A 14207-nucleotide genomic window follows, 5' to 3' on the forward strand; every position below is an offset into this window, starting at 1 on the left:
AATGGGTGATCGATGATGGTGGATGGCTGGCGTGGACACAGTGGGCTGAAGGGCCTCTTTCCATGCTGTATTTCTGAAATCTAAAAGCTAGTCACCTCAAGGGCAATAGTGAAGGCCACTCTCATCTTACCATAGTTTGCACTCCATCTTATATGTATGGCGTGTAAGTTTAAATCTTGCTTGTGTGGCACATGAAAAAGACCATTTCTTTGTATGCATCAAATATGCATTGCAAATGGCATACGTGCCTTGAAATCTACTCGTGAAAATTGAAGTCAGTGGAATGAAAATTCAGAAAGAAAGCTGATTATAGATGCTTCCTCGGTATAATACGAGAAAATCAGCTTGTATTATTGAGCGGAACTACCAGAGACAGGGCTGCGACTCTCAACGATTTGATTCAGTGGGCGAGAGTGTTACCTGTTAAGCTAAATTGATGCTGGCACTCTCCTTATTTTCTCATCAGCTTTATTGAAATACTTCCACGGCATTTACCTTAATGCAGATTTCAAGGAGTTTTCCACTAAACGGCAAATTCCTCGGTCTTGGCAGTTGTCAGTAAAAGCATCTTTGTGATTGAAATTCCTCGGCCAATGCACCGAGGATTTTAATGCCCTTGCACTTCTGATCTAGCTGCTCACGAGAGGGAAAGCTGCAGAATGATGAGATGCCTTCTTGTTTGTCCAGAGAGATTTAGGCAATAAACATTTGTTCCATAATTTCTGCAAAGTGCATCATCCGTCATCTATTTGGCACCTTTCCCAGGTAGTTTTGATCAGGTTACAGCAAAGAATACTTCAACACGTACAGAATCTGGCCAGATAAACATTTCTCAAAGGGATAGAATGAATGAATAACTCAACAGTGATGGATATGTTTAGGAAAGGATCTGCAGATGCTGCTTTAAACTGAAGATAGAAACAAAAAAGCTGGAGTGACTTCTGCTGAAGAAGGGTGTTGACCCGAAACGTCACCTTATCCTTCTCTCCAGAGATACTGTCTGGTCTGCCGAGTTACTCCGGCTTTTTGTGTCTGTGTACAAAATATGCAATGGTGGGTATATTCAGTAGCATGGAAAGTAGATCCACGGGATTTACAGCACAGGTCTCTCATCCCACAAAGCATGTGTAGGAAGGAACTGCAGATGCTGGTTCAAATCGAAGATAGACACAAAGTGATGGAGTAACTCAGCGGGTGAGGCAGCATCTCTGGAGAAAAGGAACGGGCGACGTTTCGGGTCGAGACCCGTCTTCAGTCACGACCCGAATCGTCACCCATTCCTTCTCTCCAGAGATGCTGCCTGTCCCGCTGAGTTACTCCAGCATTTCATGTCTATCTTTGGTTCAAGGTATATCAGGGGAGGAGGCGGGACAAAGATAGCATGTAGGCAGAGACAGTAAGACTGGTGGGAGAACTTTGAAGGGGGAGGGGATGGAGAGAGAAAGCAAGGGGTGTCTGAAGTTAGAGAAGTCAGCGTTCATACCGCTGGGGTGTAAACAGCCCAAGCGAAATATGAGGTGCTGTTCCCCCAATTTGCACTGGGCCTCACTCTGACAATGGAGGAGGCCTAGGGCTGAGAGGTCAGATTGGGAATGGAGAGGGTAGTTGAAGTGCTGAGCAACCGGGAGATCAGGTAGGTCACGACAGACTGAGGGGAGGTGTTCAGCGAAACGATCGGCGAACCTGCGCTTGGTCTCGCCGATGTAGAGAAGTTGACACCTGGAACAGTGGATACAGTAGATGATGTTGGAGGTGGAGCAAGATGCAGTAGATGAGGTTGGAGGATATAAGTATAGTTGGGTGTGATCAATGTTCGGCCAACTCTGTGTGTGTGTGTGGGTGTGTGTGTGTGTGTGTGTGTGTGTGTGTGTGTGTGTGTGTGTGTGTGTGTGTGTGTGTGTGTGTGTGTGTGTGTGTGTGTGTGTGTGTGTGTGTGTGTGTGTGTGTGTGTGTGTGTGTGTAGGAGAACTAATGGGTGTAATTTCAATCCACTCTGCAGGGTTGCTAGAAACGCATCTCTCCCCAGGGATTAGCGTCTGTATCCTCCTTGGTGAAATTGCTTGATATGCTTATTAAGCAACTTCGTGTCGGCTCAGAGAGTAACTGAGAAATAACCGCACCATTAAAGAGAAAGGCACTGAAGTAAGGCAAGCAAAGCAGGTAGCCGACAGCATTTAAAAAGTGTGACTGAACATAGTTCAAATGTCTCCAATGAGGTAGATTGGAGGTCAGCACGCACTCTTGTTGGTGATAGATGGTTCAGTTGCCTGATAGCAGCTGGGATGAAACTGTCCCTGAATCTGGAGGTGTGCGTTGGGAGAGGGGAGAAGAGGAAAGGGCCTGTCCCACTTGCCGATTTTTTTCGGCGTCATATCAGTGTCGCCAAAAGATCTTGAACATTTCAAAATCAAGCGGCAACAAAAAAAATGTTGCCACACTCGACGAAACACCGCGCGTCCATACGTTGTCACGCCGCGTCACGCTGCGACGTTTGCGGTGACCTGGTACGTCAGTCAACGATGCCGGCAGTCCCCGCAAAATCGGCAAGTAGGACAGGCCCCTGAAGTGTCCGGGGTTGAGACTTGTCCTTGATTGTGCTGCTGGCGCGGAAACAGATACAGCGCGGGAACAGGCCCTTCGGCCCACCGTATCCCTGCCGACCAGCGATCCCCGCACCCTACACACACTGGGGACAATTTTAACATTTACCAAGCTAATTTACCAGCATACCTGTACGTGTTTGGAGTGTGGGGGGAAACCGAAGATCTCGGAGAATACGGACACTTATAGCGTCCCTTACTTTTTTTCCCCTCTCAAGTCTTCCTTGAACCGCCTCCGTGACCAAACCATCTCCTCCTGCGGGGTCCAGCATGGATCTCCGTCTGCCAATACTCATGTGAAGCCCCTTCAGAACACTCCTGTTTCTCGCGGACATTTCTCACGTTGTGACAGAGCCCAGATGCAGAGACTGCACCCAAGCCTGCCAGCGTGGGATGTTAATGGAGGCGAGCGTGCTAATGAGCTGATAATGTCCCATCTGCTGCCTTCACAAAGCAGAGAGAGCCTTGTGAAGCACACATTTGTAGCGACACACACAGCACTCACTGCCTGCATTCGAAGCTGACACACACACGGGCAAACACACACACACACACAAACACACACACATACGCACACACAGACGGGAGGTGTTGCTACTGAGGAAGTGCAGCCTTCGGAAGGGCTAGCTAGCAGTGTTGGTAGCCAGATGGTACAGCGCAGAGGCACTTAATACTAGCTGACTGCAATATGAGTCAGTCATATGATCCACATTCCATGGAGTAAAGCTTTACTCCATGGAATTGCTATCAAAGCAAAATTGTTAGAGGCATTGGGGCATAGAAACGATCTCAAGTTTCCCTCTCCCCTGACTCTCTCAGCACACTACAAAAGCCTTTCGCTGTACCTCGGTACACGTGACAATAAACAAAACTGAACCATCTGAGGAAGGGTCTCGACCCAAAACGTCACCCATTCCTTCTCTCCAGAGATGCCGCCTGTCCCGCTGAGTCACTCCAGTATTTTGTGCCTGTCTTCGAGGCAGTAAACAAAATGTCTTAAGTATAACCTGAAATGTCTCCCATCCATCTTCTCCAGTGACCCTACCGGACCCACTGAGTTACTCCAGCACTTTGTGTTTTGTTTGGTAAACCAGCATCTGCAGTTCCCTATTACAATCAAATCTTGTTTTTTATATCATATTTTCATGACCTCTATGTAATCCAAATTTCTTCCGGGTGCATTTACCAAATTTCCTTGGTAAAAAAGCATTGGGCAGATATATGGAGAGGAGAATTTTTAAGAGGGAAAATGGTCAAACTCAGGCAAATGGGACCAGCTGAGAATGCCAACTTGGTTAACATAGATACACTTGGTAACAGGCCGTTCGGCCCACCATGTCCGTGCTGATCAATGATCAACACACTGAGTTCTATCTAACACACTAGGGACAATTTGCAGAAGCCAATTAACCCTCAAACCTGCGCATCTTTGGAATGTGGGAGGAAACTGGAGCACCTGGAGAAAACCCACGTGGTCACAGGGAGAACGTACAAACATGATAGCATAACCAGGGTCTCGGCCCGAAACGTTGCCTATTTCCTTCGCTCCACAGATGCTGCCTCACCCGCTGAGTTTCTCCAGCACTTTTGTCTACTTATCATATGTTTAGTTTAGTTTAGAGATCCAGCGCGGAAACAGGTCCTTCAGCCCACCATGTGTGCACCAACCAGCGATCCCCGCACATTAACACCACCCCCACTCCCATTCCCCATCCGACCTCTCTGTCCTGGGTCTCCTCTATGGCCAGAGCGAGCAACACCGGAAATTGGAGGAACAGCACCTCATATTCCGCTTGGGTAGTCTGCATCCTGCGGGCATGAACATTGAATTCTCACAATGTTGTTAGCCCTTGCTGTCTCCTCCCCTTCCTCAGCCCTCGGGTTCCTCCTCCTTTTTCCTTTCTCCTCCCCGCCACCCCCCATCAGTCTGAAGAAGGGTTTCGGCCTAAAACGTTGCCTATTTCCTTCGCTCCATAGATGCTGCTGCACCTGCTGAGTTTCTCCAGCATTTTTGTGAGCCCTCAGCCCTGTACGTCTTTGGAGTCACGGGGAGAACGTGTCGATCTTCGGTTTAAACCAGCATCTGCAGTTCCTTTTCAAACAGTGTGATTCTATATGTGGGGTGATCCTCCACTGCTGTCTCCAGTCTCAGGGTTCGCCAGGCTGTTTCTGCTTTGGAAATCTGCCGCATGTGTCTCGAATATGCTGATCCCCCACATCTCTTTGTGGTGCAAATGTACGCAAAATAATGGATCATCTTGAGGTGTGCGTGGGGTGGCAGAAGTGAGAGACAAATGTTTTGTTTGTTCTGTTTTTCCTACACATTCACAGATTGTTTCCAGAGCTAATTAGTCTCCAGAGGAACAGTTTTAATTCAGCCAGTCCGTCACATAACTGATGGGCTCAGGAATCCAAGCCCAGCCTGATTCTACTCAGTAACAAAGGACTCTCTGATTTACCGACTGTTCCCAGAGACATTTTCTGGAGACGGGGGTCGAGTGTTGCTGGAAGGTCACCAACTCGGGGAAAGACGCTCACTGGTCAATCCGAACCTTGTTGACCTCCCAGCGGAGCAAGATGTCCGTCAGGGAATGTTGCCGACTGGCCCGCTGCAGACTGCAGGAGTGCGTGCTGAGGGATGCACTGAAGCTCAAGTCAAGTCAAGTCAAGTTTATTTGTCACATACACATACGAGATGTGCAGTGAAATGAAAGTGGCAATGCTCGCGGACTTTTGTGCAAAAGACAAACAACAAAACAACCAAACAAATTATAAACACAAACATAACACACATATTCTTTTACATAATAAATAATGGAAGGAAAAACGTTCTGTAGAGTTAGTCCCTGGTGAGATAGGCGTTTACAGTCCGAATTGCCTCTGGGAAGAAACTCTTTCTCAACCTCTCCGTTCTCACCGCATGGCAACGGAGGCGTTTGCCTGACCGTAGCAGCTGGAACAGTCCGTTGCAGGGGTGGAAGGGGTCTCTCTTGATTTGGGTCGCTCGGTGCAGCCAACGCCAAGGCTCTGTGAGGGAGGACCACAGTCTAGGGACCTTCCGATGCTGGACATGGGGGAACAGTGTGTGCTGGTGATGCCCTTCAAATGAGTGGACCCGCGGAGATATTCCAGCACTTTTTGTGTCTTTTTTGTAAACCAGCATATGCAGGGGAAAGAAATCCCCACTCCAATCAGTCCGAGGAAGGGTCTCGTCCCAAACAGTTGTCTGTCCATTCCCTCCACAGATGCTGCCCGACCGCATTTTATTTTTTCCTCAAGATTCTCGCATCTGAAGTTTCTTGTGTCTCAACTTTAAGTAGAAATTCAGCTTATAAAATCATAGATTTAATTTCTTCAGATGGAATCACAAGAGAGGATTTCTGCTGCTGTATGAGAGAGGAGGTTTACATTCAAAGTGATCATTGCTTGGCATTCCTGAACTGATTGAGAATGCCCAAGGCTGATGAACTAACATCAACGCAGTACTAACTTTTGATGACTTTTGAAGTGTCTTAGAGTCATACAGTCTCACAGCTTGGAAACAGGCCCTTCTGCCCAACTTGCCCACACCAACCAACATGTCCCATCTACACTAGTCCCACCTGCCTGCATTTAGCCCATATCCCTCTAAACCTGTCCTCTCCATGTACCTGTTAACATGTTTCTCAATCGTTGCAATAGTATCTGCCTCAACTCCCTCCTCCGGCAGCTCGTTCCATACACCCACCACCCCTTTGTGTGAAAAAGTAAAGGCCCTGTCCCTCTTTCCCGAGTTACTAACACACTCTCCCGTGTTTTCCCCTTGATTCGAACTTGGGGAATGTCGGGGAATGTCGGTAGCGAGCTCGTCGGAGTCCATAGGAGTCCGTAGATGTTTCGTAGCGGCTCGTAATGCCACCCTGTAGGAACTCGGGGCATCAGGTAAGTCAGGACGTTTTTTCAACATGTTGAAAAATGTTCACGAGTTAATAAAATAGCCCAGAGTACCTACGAACAGCTATTACCGTAATTCTCCAAGTTTGAATCAAGGGGAAAACTCAGGAGAATTCATAAGTAACTCGAGAAAGTGGGACAGGGCCTTTACCCCTCAGGTTCCTATTAAATCTTTCCCCCCTTACCCTAAACATATAGAAACATAGACACATAGCGAGTAGGTGTAGGAGCAGGTATTTCGGCTCTTCGAGCCATTCAATATGAACATGGTCGATCATCCAAAATCAGTACGCTGTTCCTGCTTTTTCCCCATATCCCTTAATTCCATTAGCCCTAAGAGCTATATCTAACTCTCTCTTGAAAACATCTAGTGAATTGGCCTCCACTGCCTTGTGTGGTAGAGAACATAGATAATAGGTGAAGGAGTAGGCCATTCGGCCCTTCGAGCCTGCACCGCCATTCAATATGATCATGGCTGATCATCCAACTCAGTATCCCGTACCTGCCTTCTCTCCATACCCCCTGATCCCTTTAACCACAAGGGCCACATCTAACTCCCTCTTAAATATAGCCAATGAACTGGCCTCAACCACCTTCTGTGGCAGAGAATTCCACAGATTCACCACTCTGTGTGAAAAATGTTTTTCTCATCTCGGTCCTAAAAGACTTCCCCCTTATCCTTAAACTGTGACCCCTTGTTCTGTAACCTATGTCCCCTGGTCCTCCATGGCCCTACCTTGGGCAAGAGACTCTGTGCGTCCCCCCGATCTATTCCCCTCGTGATTTTGTACCCCAGGGAAATATCAGACGGGGAAAGGAAAAGCAAGAAATAGATGAACCAGTATTCATCCAAATAACTGCAGTGCATAATGAGATATATCTTAAATCTAATGAAGGTGGAACGTGCTCACAGAGATTGCATGACTGCTCCGTGATTAAGTGATTCGATATCCCTCCCCTTGGATTAATTTAAATTGTGCACAAGCTATATTAATGGCCTCTGTACCAAGATGCAGATGACAAATGCCGCACGATGAAGATTAATGTGTATAATTGCATTGATGAAATCACAGCATAATCACAGAGGTGAACATGAGCAAGATAAATTTGGTGATGTGAGTTTTTGATTGAGCTTGGATTTTTGCTGACCAGTGTGTGTTTTCGTAACTTTAAGCAACGGCCTTGTTGGCAGTGTCTACAGCTTGCTGCCAATGTAAATTGACTCTTCAAAGGTGTAAATTGCTCCCCTTGCCAAGGGAAGGGCGTGATGTCTAAGGGCTAGGTGGGCATCACAGGTGCAGTGGCCACAGTAAGGCTGACTGGGCTCCAGTGCACTGATCGGAGACCATATCCAGCCAACAATGTCAATCAACATGTGGCAATTACCTTCAGTAATTGGAACAAATGTACCAATTAGGCAAATTTATCCCTTGATGCGTAACACAGGGTTATTGAACTAATCCATATATGTCCCAGCATTTCCACTATAGATCCGTTTCTGATTAGCCAGAAGCTTGGGTGTATAATGGCACTTCAGCTCAGCTCATGTGGGCCTGGAATAGTGGAGTTATTCAATTTATAACTCCTAGATTTTGGCTCCGATCGCACTGTTACCTCTGTAGAGTCATCATCATACAGGATGGAAACAGTCCCTTGCCCGACAGGTTTAGAGGGATAAGGGCCAAACGCATGCAAGTGGGATTAGTGTAGATGGGACATGTTGACCCAACTTGCCCGCGCCGGCCAACATGTCCCATCTACACTAATCCCACCTGCCTGCATTTGGCCCATATCCCTCCAAACCTGTCCTATCTATGCACCTATCTAAACATTATGATAGTCCCTGCCTCAACTACCTCCTCCGGCAGCTTGTTCCGTACACCCACCGCCTTTTGTGTGGAAAGGTTATCCCACAGGGATAATCTTTCCCCCCCCCCCCCCCCCCACCCCCCCCCCCCCCCCCCCCACCCCACCCCCCACCCCCTTAAACCTATGTCCTCTGATTCTCAATTCTCTGGGCAAACGACTCTGTGTGTCCACCCGATCTATTCCTCTCATGCTTCTGTACACCTGTATAAGCTCACTGTCTCGAAGCGGTCCATTCTTTTTTGACAGGCCAATTTAAGACTTCCCATTGATGATTAGAATTGATTTCCCAAGAGCATAATAATAGCATTTATCACAGTTTAAACAACTCAGTCTAAAACAGTTGGCTTGTACCAGGGACCAGATCATATGTCTTTCGCAGACAATAATGAGGGGATAAGGAGAGCTAGTCAGCCAAAATCTTTATTAGTACGATAATTCTTTCCTGGTAAGTAATGGAAATTTGCTGTTCTTTGCTCCAGTTTAGTAAAATTTAAATTTGGTCACAGTCTACCTGTGAGATTTTTTTTTGTTGCAAAGTCTGGTAAGAGGAAAACACAATGGTGCAGCAGGTGGACCTGCTGCCTCTGACATTCTCTCCACATCCATTCTATCCAGGACTTTACTATCCATGTACCAGTCTAAAGGGTGGGTCCCACTGCGATTTTTTCAGCGACTGCGAATGTCAGTGACTGACGCCCTAAAACCCGTCTAGTTGTACGACGCTCCTCGTCACCGTCACGTTAAGCTACGACACTCCGCCTCACCCGCCTTCACAACACAAGAAGGTTACACCGATGTATAATAATCACATTGGAAATGAACTTATCGACAATAAATCTAACGACCAATAACGTTTTAATGGATGTCGGCGCTTTATATACCCGCGTCACCGGGTGTCACCCGCAGGACAGCGAACGTCAGCGTGTGACAGGGCGCACCACATGATAAAACACCCAGATGTGGACTGAAGATCTTGAACATTCCAAAATCCAGGGGCGACAGGGAGACACCGCGCGTCACTACACGTGTCACCCCGCGTCACGCCCCGACCCGACCACGCCGCGACAACCTCTTTCTAGGGTGTCGCCGAAAATGTCGCCCAAGTGGGACAGGCCCTTAAATATATTTTAAGCATCGCGATTGTACCTGCCTCTACCGCTTGTTAACTACTGAGAGATTGGATTTAAGTGCTTGTCACAATATCCCCCCAAATTATGTGAAGGTCTGCCTCTATCAGCTGCTCGAGCAGTGTGTACTAAATTGCAAATGCCCTCTCTGTTAAAAAATGTCCTCCTCAAATCCCATCTTATCCCTGCTCCTAAACATTTGCCTTCTGGTTTTTGTGCTCCTCAAGGTGAAACACTTCCTACTAAGTAAGTAAGTAAGTTTATTGGCCAAGTATTCACATACAAGGAATTTGCTTTGGTGCTCCGCACACAAGTAACAACATGACCTACAGTGACAGTTACGAATGACTCAGAAAACACTAAACATTAATAATAATAAAACATTAATGATAAAACACCATTGATCAAGCATGTGAACCAACAAAATACCAGATCAAAGGGAGGCTACAGATTTTTGGCTGGTGAGTAGAGCAACTACTCGTGGATAAAAACTGTTTTTATGTCTGGCTGTCAAAACCTCTCATAGTTTTGTACACCTCTATCGGGTCAGGAATACGTCCTAAAACAGAACAATGAAATTCTTACAACAGAATATGTAAACAATTTACTCCGTAAAACCCATAATAAACAACAAAAAAGTTCAGTATATATATGTAAGATATTTAAGAAAGAACTGCAGATACTTGGAAAATCGAAAATCGACAAAAAAAATGCTGGGGAAACACAGCGGGTGAGGCAGCATCTATGGAGAGAAGGAATAGGCGATGTTTTGGGTCAAGACCCAAAACATCGGCCATTCCTTCTCTCTATAGATGCTGCCTCACCCGCTGAGTTTCTCCAACATTTTTTGTCTAGTACATATATATATTTAAAAAACTGACAAATAAATAGACGATAAAAGTGCAAAGACAAAAATAATGTCCCCAAGTCTAATACAGTTTGGAGCTTATTTGGAGGTTGTCGTGTTTAGTAGCCCAATGGCTGTGGGGAGGAAGCTGTTCCATTAGGTAGACACAAAAAGCTGGAGTAGCTCAGTGGGTCAGGCAGCATCTCTGGAGAGAAGGAATGGGTGACGTTTCTGGTCAAGACCCTCAGGTCTGAAAAAGGGTCTCGACCCGAAATGTCACCTATTCCTTTTCTCCAGAGATGCTGCCTGACTCACCGAGTTACTCCAGCAACTTGTGTCTATCTTCAGTGTAAACCAGCATCTGCAATTCCTTCCCACACAAGCTGCTCCTGAACCTGCACCTTCTTCCCCGATGGCAGGAGTGAAATGAGTGCATGGGCAGGGTGGTGTGGGTCTCTGATGATGCTGGCTGCCTTTATGAGGCTGCGACTCCTGTAGATCCTTTCGGTAGTGGGGAGGTCAGTACTTGTGATGGACTGGACAGTGTTCAACACTTTTTGTGTGTGTCCCCTAGCCTTCTCCAGTAAACCCTCTGCACACTCTCCAGTGCTAACAAGTCGGAGATGGCACTAAATCCACCACACTGCTGTTGGCAAGTTTTTTAGAGATACCAAGAAACAAATACAATCTCTTCATCTCCACAGACAAGCGCATCCATACGGCATGCATTCAGGAGTTTGTGCGTTGAGAGATTCTATCTGCTGTTTTTTTTTTTCCTCTCTCTCCTGTTTTTGCCTTTGAACAGACAGACGAACGGGAAACATAAGCAGCTTCCCAAACCAGAGGCACTTAGCGATCGTTACAGGGACTATTTTCACCCAGGTTTCTGCCATGGTAATCAGAGGTCGCTCACGACAGCTTTATTCTAATTTAATTCTAATTAAAGAGCGCAGTCCTGTCCACAATGCCCAAGATCGGCCCAACCCGCCCTTATGGCCAAACGTAACCCAACAGTGACAGTCACCATGGATACAGTTGAGGCAATTATTATTTTTTATTTTAATTGCGACGAGCTTCAGTTTGTGGCCCGTGTTGAACAGCACTGCAGTCTGCTCTGATGTCTGGCTATACATTGCCGCCAGAAGTCGGCTTGTTTTCCAAATTACACAGGAACCTCTGTCGGATATTCTAAGCAGCTGAATAATATTAACCTTGTTGTAATTTATGGAGTTGGCGAAATTCCCCCAGGGGGGATCGCAGTTTTCATTATCGGCACGGTGAAAAATGAAAAAAACATCATTTGTGTTACAGCTGGGATTTATCACTCACTTAAGGGCACAAAATATTAGTTTCTTGCCATGTACTTCGGTAAGCAGCCAGGTGCAGAGTTAAACCCATGGGAGATATTAGTGTCGCTCGAAACTCTGACTGAATATTGCTGAGTGACAATGGCAGCAGGGTGGAGTCTCCTGATCGCTGGCCCAGAGGGAGAATCTGGTATCCATCACTGGTGGCACGGTGGCGCAGCGGTAGAGTTGCTGCCTTAAGGGGCTGTCCCACGTGGCCGTCATTTGCGCGTAAAGTACTCAACATCGTTTACGCGTCACGATGCGCGACGTGACACGCACGTGATGCGCGCACGGTGCGCATTACGCACGCATGGTGCGCGTTGACATTGGCAGTGACGCGCGGCGTCGCAGGATTTTGTAACGTACAAAATTTTCGCCCGCCATCTGCGTGACGGGCAAATGACGGCCAAGTGGGACAGGCCCTTTACAGCGCTTACTATTTTACTATTATTATTATAATAATTATGAAATGATTATCTCAGTTTCAGTTTAGTAATAAAAGTCCTACGACCTCGTGAAGGCCATGCTGCAAGTACGAGTCAACTCGGCAGAGGTCGTGAATTAGGTCGTGAAAGTGGGACAGGGCCTTTAGAGAGTGTTCAGTATTTTCAGGATGCCCTGAGAATGTTTAGTGTGTACACCAGCTCCTGGAGAATGTGTTAGTGTGTGCACAAGTGTGTTAGGAATGTGTTAGTGTGTACAGTGGGTCTCCAGGTGATGTGTCAGTATATACACAGGGTCCCTGGGAATGTGTTAGTGGTTCGGGAACAGCTCTCACTGAGACGGTAAGAAATTGCAGAGAATTGTGGACGCAGCCAATACCATCACACAAACCAACCTCCCTTCCACTGACTCCATCTACACTTCACGCTGCCTCGGCAAGGCCAGCAGCATAATCACGAACCAGTCACACTCCGGCCACTCCCTCTTCTCCCCTCTCCCATCAGGCAAGAGGTACAGAAGTGTGGAAATGCACACCTCCAGATTCAGGGACAGCTTTTTCCCAGCTGTTATCAGGCAACTGAACCATCTGACTACAACCAGGGATCGGTGCTGAACTACTATCTACCTCTTTGATGACCCTCGGACAATCCTTGTTATAACTTTGCTGGTTTAACCTTGCACTAAACGTTATTCCCTTATTGTGTATCTGTACACTGTAAATGGCTCGATTGTAATCAAGTATCGTCTTTCCGCTAACTGGATAGCACGGAAGAAAAAGCTTTACACTGTACCTCGGTACACGTGACAATAAACTAAACTGAAACTGAAATAACCATTTCATAATAATTATTATTATTATTATTATTATAATGAAAGTCCGAGCCCAGCATTTCCTGCAGGAGGGTCTCGATCCAAAAGGTCACCTGTTCCTTCTCTCCAGAGACGCTGCTTTGTCCTGTTTGAGTTACTCCAGCTTTTTGTCTCGAACTCCAGTGTAAACTGGCATCTGCAGTTCCCTTCCTGCACATTTCCTCTGCCTCTCCTTGTAGGTCGAGTGGTTGAAGAACGAGGTGCCGATTGACCCACGGAGTGACCCGAACGTTTACACCACGGTGGAGCACAGTCTGATCATCGAGCAAGCGCAGCTCACCGATGCAGGAAACTACACCTGCGTTGCCGAAAACGTGGTGGCCCGGAGACGAACTACAGCAGCCACACTGACCGTCTTTGGTAAGCAGTCATTAGACTCAACACAGGCCCTTCGGCCCAACTCGTCCATGCCGACCCCATCTAAGCTAATCCCATTTAGTTTAGTTTAGTTTAGAGATACAGCGCGAAAACAGCCCCATTGGCCCACCGAGTCCGCACCGACCAACGATCCCTGCGCATTAACACTATCCGACACACACTAGGGACAATTTACATTTACACCAAGCCAATTAGCCTACAAACCTGCACGTCTTTGGAGTGTGGGAGGAAACCGAAGATCCCGGAGAAAACCCACGCGGTCACTGGGAGACCATCCAAACTCCGTACAGACAGCGCCCGTAGTCAGGATTGAACCGGGGTCACCGGCGCTGCAAGCTCTGTAAGGCAGCAACTCTACCGTTGCGCCACTGTGCCCATGTCTGGCCCATATCCTTCTAAACCTTTCCCATCCATGGGCATTAGAAACACAGAAACATAGAAAATAGGTGCAGGAGTAGGCCAGCACCACGATTGAATATAATCATGGCTGATCATCCAAAATCAGTGCCCCGCTCCTGCTCTCTCCCCATATCCCTTGATTCCTTTGGCCCGAAGAGCTAAAGTTAACTCTCTCTTGAAAATATCCAGTGAATTGGCCTCCACTGCCTTTTGTGGCAGAGAATTCCACAGATTCACAACTCTCTGGGTGAAAAAGTTTTTCATCACCTCAGTCATTACCTGCCCTAGATACTTTAAATCTCGTATAGTCCCTGACATTCCTATCCATGTACCTGTCCAAGTGTCTTTTAAATGCAGTTATAGTGTCTGCCTTTTCTATTCATGCACATAT

At 47.0% G+C, this 14207-nt stretch overlaps 1 protein-coding gene across 2 annotated transcripts in view; it reads left to right on the forward strand.

Annotated features, from left to right (window-relative positions):
• The window catches only part of LOC129713297 (netrin receptor UNC5D-like), a 346405-nt gene that overhangs the window by 256505 nt on the left and 75693 nt on the right, over positions 1-14207 (forward strand). For both annotated transcript variants that reach the window (XM_055662249.1, XM_055662250.1), the window contains exon 5: positions 13219-13399. In XM_055662249.1, the coding sequence (XP_055518224.1) occupies positions 13219-13399 (181 nt within the window). The remainder of the gene's footprint in view (positions 1-13218; positions 13400-14207) is intronic.

Source organism: Leucoraja erinacea, chromosome 35, assembly GCF_028641065.1.
Source record: "Leucoraja erinacea ecotype New England chromosome 35, Leri_hhj_1, whole genome shotgun sequence".
In the NCBI taxonomy this organism is placed as follows: Eukaryota; Metazoa; Chordata; class Chondrichthyes; order Rajiformes; family Rajidae; genus Leucoraja; species Leucoraja erinaceus.